The sequence below is a fragment of the Tachypleus tridentatus genome, unplaced genomic scaffold (genome assembly GCF_004210375.1).
Source record: "Tachypleus tridentatus isolate NWPU-2018 unplaced genomic scaffold, ASM421037v1 Hic_cluster_2, whole genome shotgun sequence".
Lineage (NCBI taxonomy): Eukaryota > Metazoa > Arthropoda > Merostomata > Xiphosura > Limulidae > Tachypleus > Tachypleus tridentatus.
The window spans coordinates 33,623,224-33,640,260 of NW_027467782.1; the positions used below are offsets into that span (position 1 = coordinate 33,623,224).

General features: G+C 32.7%; 1 protein-coding gene across 19 annotated transcripts in view; it reads left to right on the forward strand.

Annotated features, from left to right (window-relative positions):
• Positions 1-5,451: 5,451 nt before the first annotated feature.
• The window catches only part of LOC143242176 (serine/threonine-protein kinase atr-like), a 38,564-nt gene continuing 26,978 nt past the window's right edge, over positions 5,452-17,037 (forward strand). For 9 of the 19 annotated variants that reach the window (XM_076485516.1, XM_076485515.1, XM_076485518.1 and 6 more), the window contains exons 1-6: positions 5,453-7,216; positions 7,948-8,053; positions 10,048-10,159; positions 11,823-11,973; positions 12,240-12,330; positions 16,544-16,606. In XM_076485516.1, coding sequence (XP_076341631.1) covers positions 8,042-8,053; positions 10,048-10,159; positions 11,823-11,973; positions 12,240-12,330; positions 16,544-16,606 — 429 coding nt within the window. In that variant the 5' untranslated portion in view covers positions 5,453-7,216; positions 7,948-8,041. Of the gene's footprint in view, positions 7,217-7,947; positions 8,054-8,903; positions 9,052-9,599; positions 9,640-10,047; positions 10,160-11,822; positions 11,974-12,239; positions 12,331-16,543; positions 16,607-17,037 lie in introns of those variants that run through there. The other 10 variants (XM_076485529.1, XM_076485526.1, XM_076485521.1 and 7 more) reach the window with 9 other exon arrangements.

Below are 17,037 nucleotides of genomic sequence, written 5' to 3' on the forward strand. Positions count from 1 at the left end.
TCCCTCCCTAGTGCAAAGAAAATGGCTTTACAGAACAGAAGAACCAAATCTTGTATTGTACTCTTAGACTTTGAGAGAAGGATGAACCCACCATAAATGTTTCCCTAACTCATGGATTGTGTTTTAAATAATAGATATTATTGTATAAGAAAATTTAAAGGCTGAACACTATGTGCTTGGTGTGATTCTTTTGTGTGGTAAGGGGTCTTACCAGGAAAGGTTCCATATTTTTAGTTTACTTTCTGTAGATGGGTGGCCTTGTGGTGACCCCTTCCAGGATTAACCTGAGAACCAGTTTTGGACGTTTTCAACAGGTGTTGTGGACATTGTGTCAGATGTTGGTGTTTGGGTATGATGTTCATGAAACCCTGGTGTAGCTGCAATGTCCTTGTTTAGCATTGTAACGTGTAGCCTCATAGGACTCCATTGTGGGCAGGGTCAATGGGTAGTAAATCTTCCTCTCACTCTTATGAATTCCATAATCCTTGAAAATCACCACAACCATCAGATCTTGTAGCACAATTTTTAATCCTTCATTCTTTATCTGATTAATCCTTAGGGCATATGTCTCCCATTTTCATTTAAAAGGGATTAGAGTGGAATATTGGCTTTCCCAAGTCCATCAAGAAGCTATGTTTTGGGGACATCTTTGTGGAAATATCAACCCCAAAACACAGTGAACACCTCCTGAATTTTAAGGCCATTGGGGATATACCCATTGATGTTACTCCCCCTTGCTACTGTGAATTCTTTACAAGGAGTAATTGTTGAGAGTAATTTGAAGAACATTCCTGAGTTGGAGATTCTTGCTTGTTTCCCCAACCAAGGAGTTTCTGTTGTGCAGCCATTTCTTCACTTGCAAGGACAGAATTATGCTGCCAACCAGTGTCGTAATTTTGACATTTAAATTGTTACATCTGTCTGCCTTGACATCTACCTGAATTGTAAGGTGTGGGTATATTCCTAACCCTCTCTGATTTTTTTTCAGTGCCAGCAGTTTTGATTTCAAAGACATCACATCGTAGTTCTTTGACGTGCACTTTTTGTGGTGGCAAAGACCACAATGCATATGAGTACAAACTGGAACCACATTGCATTAAAAGTAGTGGTTGTCACCTCTTTTACTTTTGTCCTTGTCTTAGGTGGGTGGAGGAGAAAGAGGTACAGTGTTTTAAAACAGTTGACAACATTTAGCTTGAAACTCAGAAATTATTTTTCCCCAACTCCATTTCAGACATATGCTTCTGCACTATGTACCACTGCTGCAGTGCGAGTGCAGAAAGATTTATTTTCCAACAATGTGAAGAGTATTTTGCCCTCTTTGGATAAGTGAATTGGCAAGTCAGTGTCTACTCCTCACTCTGTTCCCACCATTCTTTCCAGTGATTGCCCAGGTCCAGGTTTTTCAGCCCTGCTTCTGGCAATATGCTATTAAACTTTAATCCTTACCACAGCATTCCCTTGAGGTTCTATCTTCCTCAGTGAGCTGTGCTCTTTTAGAATAGACAGTCTGCCACTCTTCTTTTTTAGCCTTCATATTCAGGTGCACTGGTAGAATTGGGTGTGCCATTGGATGTCATTGCTGTTTCCACTGATCAGCCCATACTGCAATAGCTTATTATCATTCCCACTTGTTTATCTTTCTTTGAGTCATCTGAGGAAGGCAGATATTTCCAATTGAATGTACTATCTCTTTACTAAATATCTTTCAAACCATTCTTCTATTCCTATTTATGCATATGGTTTAAAGTAAGGTGTCTCTGTACAACCTGCCAAGGTTTTGGCTCCAAATGATTGAGAGGGAAAGTTGTCCTTACTAGGTTATGCATTGGTCACAGCTTTTGGTTTTTTTTTTTTATTACTCATTATTTTCTTTCATTCTGACTTTTGGGTGGGGAGTCTCACTAAATGGTCTTTTGGGTGGAGGCAAAGGTAGCAGTGGAAAGAAGGAAAGGTCGGGACCTGTCTCGAAAAGAAAAGTTGGGTAGATGTGAACATGAATGTAATTCATTCAAGTTCAGATCAAATCAAACGGCCCGATGAGCCTGGGCTGGGATCTAGAAATCCAATGCCTGAAGATTTTGATGTGGGGAAACGGAGTCATAAGTGATGGCACCATTTTCTATATGCCTTAAGTATGGGTTTACCTTTGACATTGGAAATGGTAACACTGTCCGACTTCCTCATGTCTTTAACTTTTTATGGGCCATTTGCCTTTTTAATTCTATTTAGATTTTTTATACAAATTTTGGACATTGTTTTGTTTTAATTTAATTTATTTTTTTGCCTTTTATAAGACATTCCTTTTTCCTATTTTACTGCTTGTTTGGTGTAGATAGTCTAGTTGGTTTGTGCCAATAAACACCAACCAACTGAACACAATGTAGAAATATCAAAGTTGTTTTGATTAACAAAGTTTCCATTTCTTTGTTAGGTGGAATTGCCATAATAAAATGAGAAAGTGCTTAACAGTCATGAAATACAATTATATAGAAACATCACAAAGTCTAAAATAGTGGTTATGTACATAATAATGTGAAGGAAGTTTTTCATGACAATATGATTGAATCTACTTTACTGAATTATTTTGGATGGTGATGTATTTTATGTTTAAGCAGTCAGTCAGGTTTAAAAGCAATCCTTTTGGCAAGTTGAAGTAATGTGTTCAATAAATACAAGTTGATTTTGTTGCAAACTGCAGGTAAAGAACAGTATTTAGGGAAAAGATGCAAGGCTCATATCACTTGTTATTGCACTGAAATTGAAAAAGTATAATTAAGGGAACATGAAGACTGAAGAATTCAGTATTACTTATTCAGTAACCTGTTTCTATTGTTTTTTTAGCTGTATTGGACTCACTGCAGTTTATTTATTGTATTCAGTGCAATTATTTTGTTACAAAATATAATAAACTTAGTTTATTGGAGTTCGTGTATCTGTTAAAATCAGTAAAATAGATCCTAGTAAATGACAAGTTTTAGAAAAGATGTTGGAAAGCCCTTCATTTTTTTTTATTTTTTTTTTTACATTAACTTGCATGAATAATTTATGTGCATCTCTAAACAACAGTTCATAAGTTATTTGTAATATATAGGAATACATTCGTGAAGATGAGAAACACACTTCAAGTAAAATGTATTCTGAAGACAGCTGGTATGGATATTAGAACTTTAATTAACATAAAGCAGAGTCAGTTGCAAACTCTCTCTTTGTTAACCTGAAGATTACATGAGAAGATCAAACAAATTTTCTACAGTGTTCTTTAAGAAAAATTAATTTCATTATTAGTCTAGCCTGTATTTCTAAAACTGTTGTGTTGCCTTTAGATTCCTTTTAGGTAGAGGAGAAGGTTTGTCCACTTAGTTGTTGTTACTTTCTCATTGTGTAAAGCATCATTCTTTGGCTACAGGTTGAGATCCAGTCATATATATTTATATACACACATAAAACATTGTGGTCCAATAACCCTAACCACTAACATGAGATACAGGTTTCATGACTGCCTAAATCCAACCTTGTCTACCTGGTTGAGGCTAACCTATACGAATGATTACTCGTATTCTGTTCCACCTTGGATATAAAAATTAAGTTTCAGGTGAAGAGCATATCTGTTCTGGAGCAGTTTGTGGAGCAGTTTGCTAGTTAGAACTTGTCTAAGGTATTTAAGTTGGGTATAAAAGACTGAAGTTAGTATTTTCAGTGCTTAGATGGGCAAAATATGGAATCCTTAGAGATCATGAAATAGCTGTAATGTCTGCATAGGTAAGTATTATTGGAAGTGCATTTTTAGTTTAAGAAAGCATTAGTTTCCATTTTTGATACATTACCATCTAAACCCTGAGTTTGACTTATAGTTTAATAAAGAGCAATTGAATATTTTAAATGGTAGTGTGTACACAAACCTATGTATGTCACTTAGGTCTTTAACATTCAAGAGATGTACAAGCAAGTCATCATGTTCTTTCAAGAGCTGTAGTTTGTGACAGGACCTTTTCATCCATGTAGCAAGTGTATAGTTATACTGTGACCTAATCTGGTGCATTATATTCAGTACTGTGTGGTCTAACTTTCATGCAGTATTAAGGACTTAACAATGTTTAATCTTTTTACAATGGGTCATGGATCAAAGGCCATCTTGTTGTGTTTGTTGACTTGCATTCAAGATTGTATTGAACAAATATTTTATGAATTTATGTCAGTAAGTTTGGAATCAAATTGTAGATTATAATTTTACTATTTAATGTTATGTATGAGTTAATTTCTTAGTTTAAAAATAAGTATTAAAAGAACATAAATATTGATTTTAGTGAGTCACATGTTATGTTTAATGCTGCACAGTTTAAAATTAGATGTTTGTGGTGTCAAAATACTAAGTTCACAGTTTCATACAAATTAGAACTCAGATTACTAACTTTGACAAGCTAGAATATAAAATAAAAAAGGTATGAGGTCTTTAACACAGTGGGCCCTATTCAACTCTTTCCAATTTTGAAACAGTCCATTATATACTCTTACTACAGTATATGACATGGGAATAACCAATCACTAGCTTAAGATGTTCCTAAAGTGGTTTTAGCTATTTTAATCTTCGAAAAAGCTAGTGTTCTTTCAATCTAAGTTTTCAAGGAGTTCGGTTGTGTCTTTAGTCTGCTCATAGTTTCATATATTTTAAAATTGATATAAATCTATTTACTAAGTGGAATTCTATGGTATCAGTGTAGTTACTTATGATTTTTTGGTTATCCAACTGTATGTATAAAACCTAAAAAAAAATTGTTTGATATCCTCCACTTTTGAAATTTCAAAAGGCTTAGCAACTTATGTCCAGCAACAACCAAGTACAGAGATCGTAGAGAGAAGAGATAATTGTTTGCTTTTCCCATTTTTTTTTCTATATTTTAAGAAAAGTTTAATAATTTATTTCTAAATAGTCATAATGTATATACATATATATAATGTATAATAATTTAAATGTGTCTGTATATTACAAAATACTAGTCCACTAAAACACAGCCAAGACAGAAAAGACTAAAGGTCAGTTTTATGTTACTGGATATGTAATATGAGAGCACCAGATCAACGCAAGTTGCACAATGCTAGCTAGGCATGACTGGAAGGTCAGTAACATAATAAATATATATGTAATATATAGCATTATGAGACTTAGTCTACTTAAACTAAACATTTGTATTTTCATGTTACAATATGTCATCATCATAGCACTAAAAAATAAAATTATTTATTTCCTAATTTTTTAATGATAGTTGCAAAGCTAGTTAAGTGACAGACCGCACAGCTGGAGTGTAGAAAATAACATAATGTATAAAGTTTTGCTGAAATCAAACATCTGAAATATATTTAGGAAGTTTTAGAGATTATGCAAATAATATTTGAGATTTTGGGATGAAGAACAGTTTTAACTCATAACATGAAATCACTTTGCACTCATACAAGTAATGAAACAGACTCAATTTTCACAAACAGATCTTTTATAAAAATAGTTCACGAAACATCTGATTTTTGTAAAAAAAATACTTGTATCTGTACTAATGTCTACCAGATTTTGTGAAGGTACATGTGCTGTGTCAAAAGTTATAGTACAAATACTTAATGTGTGCAAATGTGTAGATGAACTTGTATATTATACTGAGTCTGTAGCAAAAGGGCAAATTACTGCTAGTTATAATTTTTTCCTGATCTGTCTCTAGCAAAAGCTATCCTTCATATATAAAATGAAGTAGCATGTATAAACTATCTGTTACACCTTATTCATTGATATTTGTTTGTAACTTCTAAAAATATGTAACCTGTAAACTTTAGAACTATATTGATAATGAAGAGAAATTCATCTTTGTATGTGGCTTATGTACTTGTATTGTATATTGTGTCTTCAACTTGGTTCACTGATGAAAACTTTGACTGCATTTAACAGAAACAAGATATGTCAGCAGTCTCATTTGAAAAATCTGATAAGCTGACAATTTTACAGATTTTGGTTTAAAGTGGAGAAACTATAGAATGATGTGTTGGAGCTTTCATCCTGAAAGGAAGCAAATGTGATGATTGTTATGGTATAAATAAAACCAGAATTTACAAAATATTCGATTTCTCAAAACAAGCAAAGTAAGTTGCAGTTTAATAATAAAATGATCTTGTGGAAACCACCAAAATGTGTTGCCAACTTGCCCTTGAAAGTAGAAATTCAGCTAATAAATAAGGCAGAGTTTCAATGTTGAATTCATTTGCAATTTTTCAGTTTCTGTGCCACATCTCCTTTAGCTCTATATATATATCAACATACTCCATGAAATGCATCAGTTCATTGTAGAGTCAAATTATTGCAACATCAGTATTTTGGGATTCATCTTTAGTGGTTTTTATTGTTTTTCTGATAAGCTTCAAAGATCTGAAGTTGTTTACATGTACAATCTGTACTATTATAGTTCATTCAAACTTTGCTGCTTTCAACGTCTGTTTTGTAACTGATATCAACTTCTGTTTAGAACTTTATCATTAAAATAATAGATAAAATTCCAAATTATTGTGCTGTGACCAATTTTCTTTTGACTTGATGGAGGTTGTTAAGATTTTGTTATTGACAAATAAAAACCCATTATTACACATTTTTGCAAGGTGACCTGTTTTTCTTGGACCTGACAGAAATTTTTGTGATTCTATTCTTTACATAATAAGACATGGTTTGTAATTATTGGTGACCTAATGGAGGTCCTATGGGTTTTGTTCTTGACAGAATAAAAACAATTCTTCGTTGTTGAGATGTAATCTGCTACTAGGACCTCAAGATGGCTGTTTTGGTTCTGTTGTTAACAGAATAGAATTATTCTCAGTTATTGAAATGTGACCCATTACTAAGACCTCATGATGACTGTTGTGGTTCTGTATATTCATAAGCTCATGCATAGAATGAATACACCAACTTTCCTTAATCTTTAATAAATGTTTTACATGTAAAGACAATGTATTTTTCGTTTTTTGTGATTTGCTTTTGCTAATGCATGAATTGACAAAGTTGTTATTTCTCTTGTGGACCCACATAATGATCCCAACTATAAGTCTGTTTATGACTTCCTGAAGAGTGTTCCAGAAGACCTTTTAGCTCCTTTGTTTGTCAAGCTTATGCTCGGGCTTTAATGTATTAGAATTATCAATCAAGAATAACCAAGAATCATCACGGCTACAGTTGGCTTTCTTGCAGGTAAATAATTTTGAAATGATATCTCTTGTAATTTTGTATAATGAAATATTAATACTACTAAGATTACATCACATGCCAGAATATTCTGTTTCATTTCAAATGACAAAATAATAGTTTAAGGAAAACAATAGATATTGGTAATTTTGCATTGAAACAGATTTTAAGTGTGAATCTGCAGTGTGTGTTATGTGAAGTTGCAATATTCATGAGATGAATAGAAACCAAACTGTGTAAAGTTTAATACTTACAATCTTTCAATGAGTTAATTGTATAATAAAATTCTGGGCTTGTACCTCAAACTCAGATTTGTGCTATAACTTTTGCTACTGTCAGACTTACATCTTCTGTAGTACAACTTTACATGCACATATACATAAAATTATAGCTCTCAAAGAATATTTTCAGAGTACTCATGTTAAAATGTTTTTATTTTTTATTGTCTACACCTTTTCTCCTGATAATTTGGTTATTTGGTTCATATCAACAAAATTTCCCATTATTTCAATGGTACTGTCACAGGGCAGACTCAGTGTACCTTATGTCTGATCCTGTGCCTCTCCTTACCTGTTAATGAACTTCAGAATCACTCTTTATAAGAATAAGGAATCTAAGAATATTCAGGATTCAAATGCAAAAAATGTTTTTATATATATATATATAGGATGAATGCATTGTTTTTTATTACTACTTTTTTCAGTTGTGATCAGTATGCATCTATTTTATTGTCTTAGAAACTGTACATTCTCCTTGATGAACCAGATGGAGTGGCAGGAGTAGCAGCATCTCGCCAAGAAGACCCCACACTTCATGATTTGATTCTAGGTCATGAAGCAACTGGTATGTAAAAGTAAATATTTCTTTATGTATGTAACTGTTAACCCTTTCCAGATGGGTCATGGGTCAAAGGCCACATCATTGCACTTGTCAACTTACATTCAAAATTTTATTGAACTACTATTTTATAACTTTATCTTCTTAAGTTTGGTATCAAACTGTATGTTAATATTTAAATTTTCATATTATATGTTATTTAAAAAGACACCTAAACATCGATTTTTGTGTGTCATGGTGTGTTTAATATATGTGTTTTATCTGATTTTGAGTTATATGTGAACTTTTAAATTTGGTTATTTGTTAGTAATTCAAATTAGCATATACTAAGGTAATTAGAGAACTGATTTTGTGGTCTTTATTTACTGAGTACTAACTTAAACATAATTAAATTTTATCCTGTGTGTAGTATTATCTACTAATTGATTTGTTCCCAGTTGGTACAGCAGTAAGTTTATAGATTTACAATGCTAAAATCAGGGGTTCAATTCCCCTCGGTAGACTCAGCAGATAGCCAGATGTGGCTTTGCTATAAGAAAACACACACACACACACACACACACACACACTAATTGATTTTTTGTTGTTTTTATAAACTGGTAAGTCTATAACCTAGTTATTTTTGGTGAATTTCTGTTTTCTCAATCACTATGATTTTCTTTTACACAGATATACTATCCATTTATTTTATTAATTCAAGCTATGCTATTTTTATTAATCTATTCTATTGCATTGTATCCAACATAAAATTTATACAATTATACACTTGTGCTTTTAATGTTTTAAAAAGTTGTCCAAAGATGATAAGTCTTCATGACAACACTGGTATTACTGATGATGATCTTTTTGCTTCCAGCATCTCTCTTCATCCTCAGATAACTTAACTCTGGGTGTACAAGCTAAAGAGGCATATTGAAAACTTCTTAAACAGCTTACCTGTTTGCTGTGGATGGACATACTTTGTCAGCATTCAAAACTCTAGTAAAGTATAAAAGCAAAATGGGGTACAGTTGATTTCAGATCTTGATAATGCCAATAGAAAGAAATAATTAATTAACATTATTGTTGAAGCCATTCAAGTTGCAGTACTTTTATGCAATGCTTAGTTGTGGTAGTTACACATGAAAACTGGCTCTAAAAATAAACAAACTGATTTTTGCTAAAGCAGTGAAGCAATGTTTTACAGTTTATTTCTGTTGTTGCCTTACAGAACATTGGGAGCTTTGGCGATGTAGGTACAAGTAATCTAAAGAGGATTATTGGTGATGGACTTAAAGATGATGGAAATGTTTTAATTCCATCAAAGAAATATGCTTACATGCTAATTTTAGCTACAGCTTGTGAAGTCTTTTGACAAATCCTGTTTTTTTAAATATTGCCTTTAGAATTAAGAACTTAAAACTTGTATACTGTTATAATATGCATTATTAGCTGAGATGTTTATGCTATTCTAATTGTTATAACAAATTAATTAAATTTTGATTGTGAGACACTAAGATCTTGTGTCATGCCAAGTAAGTAATACTTTTGGCGATCGGTTTATCTTTTTCAGAACAAGCATCATAGTGTGAGAATTGACATTTGCTCAGTAGGTAATACCCTCTTCTCTAACTCATTTTCCATTGCATCAAGAGCTATGAAAGTTAACATAATTTCTTGTAATGTTGTAATCACTCACACAAAGCATAACTTTTATAGTTTTCGATCTCATTTGGTTACACATCCCAGAAATTGTAAATTTGTAAATCAGATCCAATGTGACATGCCCACATATCACATCCTCTTGTTTCAGAAATTGCCAGTAGTTATCTGTGATGTTTAATACCACATTATGTGTAAATAATAGAAAGCCAACATTCTAAGGCTGGTGTAGAATCTCTAGCATCAGGGAAACATTTGCTGAGGCTTTGTTATCTTAACATCTTTTATATTTTGGTTTTCTGATTTACTTGCTCCTGATTATGATATAGTGACCTAATTTTAATTCACTAACTTGACAGGTTCTCTTCTGCCAAAGAAAATCCACAGTCAATCTAATGAGACTCCGACAAGGGGATCATTGTGATTATCAAATGGTACTTCTGTACGGAAATCAGAAAACATCGTGTTTAAGTGTGTATCTTTATTAATAACTGTTTATACATACCCCTGTTATTCCATCCTTCATTGTGTGCACTAAAGAGAGGTTTTTTGTGCACTTTATATTTTTAATGTGTTTAGTTATTCATTATGTAATTGGGCTGTAACAACCAGTTTTTTGTGTCTTAAATATGAAATGTATATTCTTGCTCACATCCAACAAAAGGTCTGGAAAACTGGCATCTTGAATAATTTCAGTGTCTTTGAAATACTTCTCTTGCTGCTGTTTATGAGCTAAGTACTCATCAACAAAGTTTTGCAGGCACATGAATATTTTCTTTACTAACCAAACATTTCTTTCTGCTGTAATGGTACTGCTAGTGTGGGAATGTTTCTTCTATGTCATTCTGAAATCAAGTATTGTATTAGTTTTGAAGCTACAATTTCATATTTAGGCTGAATTTCTCTGTTATTTTATTTTGTTGTAAACAATTTTATTTTACTCTGTGATGACGACAAAACCCACTTGTAGAGAAAAATATATATGTAAAAACGGCTGGTATGAGTAGAGAAAGCTCTATGTACAACAATGACTGAAGAAGGTCGAAACATTGTTCGCTCTTCTACATAATGCTTTCTCTACCCATACCAACAGTTTTTACATATATAATTTTTTTATACTGTGTAGTGTTTCAAATTTAATTTAAAACAAAATTTATCAGAGTGTTATGCATCAAAAGTTAGATCTTTCAACCAGCTTTATTGTTTTGACAATAAAGCTTGAAGCTTCAGACAAGTCATAATTGTCGTTTTGACATTAAAAATTGAAGCCTTGAACCATTGTTTTGGCACCAGAGTTACAGTTTCACACTTAGATCAAATTTACTTGAATCTTTTGTAATGCTTTGAAACTACAGCCCATTTTTACTTTACATTGCTTTAATATTACTACTGATAATTTATGAAATGAATGTATTTGTTCTGTTTTTAATAGTAAGATGTATTTAAAGTAAAAAATTACATGTTGATATATTTGGTAATTCTTATATAGTGGTCTCTTTGTTTTTTTAGTTCATAAATTCATATATGTGCATATATACATGGGTGCTCTTATCTTAAGCTATTTGACTTTTGTTAATTTTGTTAATCCCCACATTGCTATTTTAACCTTGTGATAAAACAAGAATACATGAAGTCACCAAAGACAAGTGAAGATATCATTTCACATGTATTTCAGATAACTTCTGGAACATTCTAATTAACAATTATTTAAATTGCAAGTTTTTCTCCTTGGTCTTGTGGATATATATAAACAAAATCTGTCATCATTATATCTAAATTTTAAATGATTCATTAGGTGTAACCTTTAGAACTCTTACTATTGTTAAAAATAAATTTGTTGTTTTATTGCTTGAAGTACTTAAATATAAGATCAAATTGTTTGATAGATTGTTTAGGCAGAATATTCATGATGAAACTTTGTGGAATGGACGGCTACTGCTTGTTGTGAAGACACAAGTGTAGAGGATGACGTTTCAAAAGTCTTCCGCCTTTAGTCTTAAAGACAAAAAGCAGAAGACTTTCAAAACGTTGTCATCTACACTTGTGTCTCCACAACAGGCAGTAGCTATCAATTCTACAAAGTTTCATCAAGATCAAATTACTGAATTTCAAATTCTGTTATCATGTTTGATAGGTCAACTACAAGATGCATTTTCCTGTTATGAAAGAGCTGTAAAAGTTAAATCAGACACAATTAGTCACCATCAGGGTCTTCTTCGATGCTTGATGGGTTTAGATCAGTCAAACACAGCACTTACCTATGCTACTGGTCTTCTAAATGAGAGGTTTGTGTTTGTTTGTTTTATGCACACTTTTTAAGTTATTTTCATCCAACAGGAAATAGAGTTGCTTTCTTAAACATGGGTATTTCTTCTTTTTATAATTTGTCTAGCTATACACCTGACAGGAAATAAGATTCATTTGTTAATTATAATTATTTTGTTATATTCATAATGCTTTGTACTAGCACTAACTCTAAATAAACTTTGACATTTTCTGGTGAAAAATGTGAAAGTTTAGATAAATTTTCTTTGTTGCATTATTTTTATAGACCAGAATGGTCAAATGAGATAAATCCATTTCGTGTAGAATCAGCATGGAAGTTAGCAGACTGGGACGGCCTTTCTGAGTTCCTAAAATTGGTAAGTACGATAAGATCAAAAGTATTTTCAAATTTTAAATTAATGTAGTGGCTAGGATGATTTGTTAGCTACATTCATTGGCACAACTGTTTGAGCATAAATGTCTTCTTTATTTATACTTCTGTGCATAAATGTCTTCTTTATTTATACTTCTGTACATAAATGTCTTCTTTATTTATACTTCTATACATAAATGTCTTCTTTATTCATACTTCTGCACATAAATGTCTTCTTTATTCATACTTCTGCACATAAATGTCTTCTTTATTCATACTTCTGCACATAAATGTCTTCTTTATTTATACTTCTGTACATAAATGTCTTCTTTATTCATACTTCTGTACATAAATGTCTTCTTTATTCATACTTCTGTACATAAATGTCTTCTTTATTCATACTTCTGCACATAAATGTCTTCGTTATTCATACTTCTGCACATAAATGTCTTTGTTATTCATACTTCTGTACATAAATGTCTTCTTTATTCATAGTTCTGTACTAGTTTAATTGTTCTTCTGATACAGAAAAGCATTGTAAGTCCTCATTTATCTAAAGAAACTGTCCCAAGAGACATATCAGTTTGATTTGTTAAAACAGTGAGTGTTTATTTATCTCTTACTATGGAAAAAAAAAATTAAAAAACTATTGTGCCTGCAACATGTATAATAAAATTGCATCATGATAAAATAAACTATAATTTGTACAATTTACAGAAATGAATAAAACATTGTTTTACAAGTAGTAAGATTAAAGTTTGTCATTTTTATATTCAAACTTTTATTGATTAAAGTTTCAATTAATAATGTTTTATACAACACATTGAAAAACTCATTACTGCCACTTCACTGGAAATTCGTGGTTTCACTGAAAGTCTTTTCACTAGAGATGTAGTACTGTAATATAAATAACAGTGAATCTTGTTTGTTTTTTTATTAGAAATTTGTTTAGAATAGCACTTGCTAATAATACCAGGAGGTTTAATGACCCTTCTTGTAGAGCTGGCTGTCTGGCAGCAAGTAGAGGAGGAATCCTTTACTTACTTTACCAATCGACTTCTGTTTATTTACTGTCCTGTTGACAAGCTCGTATTTTAGTTTTACTGCTGTATCATACAGTTTCCTTTCTTCTGAATGTTGTGAGGAATACTTTCTATGGTTGTCACTTTTGCCATATTAATGCACGTGGAGCCATATTCTTTCATTAGAATTGAGTGGATATGGCAGAGCTTGTTAACTGTCTCATTTACTTTTACCCCTATGTGGTATGGCACACAGTGACAGAGGATGGTCTTACTATACAGTTTCTTTATTTCTGTCATCCATATGGGAAAATACTGAATTACTGATATGATACCTTTCCTATACTAACATAATTGCTTTCCTAGAGTTGCGTTACACTCTCTTTGTATAAATTTTGCTTATCACTAGCCTTGAGACTTCTGTCCAGATTCATGTTTCCATGCAAATAAGTATGCAACAACCCTCCAACAGTAAGAGAGTAACACACTTTTCTAGCACAGCTGACTTCCTCCATTCTGAAGTATACAATCATCATTTCATGACTGGGCAGTTTATAAGCATTGGGTTTGTCTGTTGGCAGATGTGACAGCTTTTGTACAGCAAGTGGTGGACAAGTTCATGAAGCCTCTGCCTTTCTTTTGTACATGACATATCTCCACTTATGTTTCTTGTTTGAGATGGAAGGAATTTTGTCAGTTTTTTTATTATTACCTGCATCCTAATCATGTACCAATGCTGACTTGAAACTACCTAAACCTTTTTTATTCTTTTGTACAATTTAGTTTCCTCAAGTTTGTTTCATTCACCTTATTTCTGTAGAAATCTCCAATCTTACAATGGTGTTTTGGTTCATGCTCTTTTACTTATCTTTTCTACAGTTGTGTGTTTATCTTCTTCAGCATTATCCTTTCATATTTGGTTGATTTGTTGCTACCATTTGTTAGAGCATAATGCCCTTGTTACTTAAGTCCTTTAACCCCACCCCTATTTTGTTCTCATATGTTTTCATCTGCCTGTGTAGTTTTACTAAAATATTGTAAAGTGTTTCATTTCTCTGTATTCTACATGGTATATCTCCCTTTCAGTGCAGTATGGAAGTTCTTGGAACTTACCAGTTTCTAACTGCTGGAGTGGTGGACCATGAAGGCTTCGTCAAGTGCATGACAACTTTCAATCAGTAGAGAGTAGGGTGGTGGTGCTCTGCTAGTGCATATAGTGTGTATCCTTTTACTACTGAGCAATGGATGAAAAATTCCCAATATTGTATGGTTTTCTGTTAAACAAGTCTGCCTCATGCATTTTACTCCTGGCTAACTTTTTCCCACATTTTACTATCACTTGAATATCAGTTCTCATGCAGTCTTGTGTTTGAGTCACATATAACCAGTCAGCATACGGCCTCCCATGTATGAATGATAGGGACCCTACACCTACCATGGACCAGACAAAAATTCCTGACACTACATGGTTTATGACTGGAGTTGACCCACCATGTTTGCATTCCCTTTTTTTTTACCATTTCCCAGGTGTTAAGTTCTCAGGTAGCCTTTTCTTAGTTGTGTACTGGGTCTTCAAACATTTGCCGTATCTAAGTTGCCAGAAAAAATGTTGCTTTTCCTTTCTGCTTCCTGCCATTGAAGTGAAGATTTTTGGGACCCTTCTCCTTCTGTAGACTAGAAGACATGTATTCAATACTACCTGGTTTTGGACTAGAGTTAACCTACCATGTACTTTCTATTGCACCTAGCTACTACACCATCAAGCATATCCATTTTCCATACTGGACTTGTTTTCTTGGTGACACGTATCTTCACTACAGGTGAAGACTATACCCTGCATGTGTGTTCCTATGCTTTTGTAGTATAGGGTATTGTGCTCCAATTGTTTTCTTCAGGCACTTTCTGAAGGGAATTCACCTAAGTTGCTTTTGTTTTGGTTTCTCCACTGTTTTAGTGTGGGATTTAAGCTCTAATGTGAGGGTAGGTGAGATATTGTATTGAATGTTAAGGTTTTCCAATGTTGAAAATGTATTTCGTATAGGTACTTACCTCTGTCACACTTCCCACCCTTCTTGTTTACTTCCAGTACATCTTTAATTGAGTAATTTAAAGTGATAATTGAATAATTATTATAGATTATGCCAGCTGTGCTAGGATAGTACATCACACCCCTATTGGTGGAAAGTTGTCTCATGCTCATTTTTATACTACAGTTCATCAATAGCATGTGGAAATGTGAATTGAGGTGTGAGTCTCAAGGCTAGTGGAGAGTAACAAATTGTGCATGTGGAGGGCAGTATGACCTGAAAAAAAAATTGTTATGTGAGAGGATCTAAGTTTTTATTGCAAGTACATTTATGGTGTTGGAAAATTTTAACTTTATACAGTACTGCCTGGAAATTGTTATCAGATATTATGTCATGGAACTTTCTATTTGCAGTTCATTGTTTTCCATAATCTAGAAAACAGCTTGTTGTGTGGCTTCCATCTCTGTTCTTGAACTTCTTGTATAAGACTTTTAAGTTTCACAAGAAGAATGTGTTGTTTTGCAAGACAGTAAGTACCCAGTCGTCTCTCTGTTTAATATAGGGACCATTTGTGAGTGCGATGACAGATCACTGCTTACATTTTAAATAACTGCTGACAAAATTTTTCTGATTCCCTCTTTGTCTTCTCTCTCTATTTTCTGTTCAGGTTAATTACCACAGATTCCAGTGGTACCAGATGTTTATTTAACATGAGGAACTATGAAACAAGTTGGTGATCAGTTATCTTAATGGTGACTCTTTAACAAAGGTCCAACCATAACTGTATCTTTAGGTGCCATTTAGGTAGTCTCTTTCTTGATTGGTATCTGTAAATCATTGTGGAGCTGTAATTTCCCAACTAAAAAGGACAGTGGTTCAATGATAAACTTTCTAGAAAAGTTTATTTTTATTATTTTACATTTAACTTTGAAAAGTGAAAATTGCTTGATTCTGCAGAACACTTTAAGGCATTATAAACAAGGGAGAAAATACAAAAGATTAATAATTGGTGCAGCTATGTGTATTTTAATAGTCAATATAGTTTCAGTTAAAGGTAATAAATGAAGTTCATTCTAAGAATGTGTATATTTTTTGCCTGCTAATTGTTCCATGTTACCTGTACCTTAGTACAGTTTTGTAACTCCATTTTTATTTATCAAATTTGTAGCAGATTTCTTCTGATAACTGGGAAGTTGCAGTTGGAAAAATTCTTCTTTCTGTTGAAGAAAAGGTATGAGAAACTTTAATAACTAATATATAGTCATTTATATAACAAGTTTAATATGTAGTAACTTATGGATGACACTTTTTTGCCAAGTGCCCTTGTTTCTTAATTAGTAATTGTAAAAATTACTAATTAAGAAAGTAAATTTTAAAGTTAGCTTATTTACAACAAACAAACATACTTATCTCAAATAATAGGAACGTTTATGTTGATCTTTCCAGTGGTGGATTAAAGGTTGTATGTGCTTAGTGGCTAATAATCTTTGAGGGTCCTACAATGGGCCTCCATTAAGACCATAAGCCCTAGGGCTGAGCCCCTTCTAGCCCCAACCTAAATGACCCATTGGATCTTTCAATTTAAATTATATTGTAGACTTTAAGAAAATGTTTATTGTGTTGCACTCTTGGTTTCACTCAGTGTCAAGCCTCTAACATATT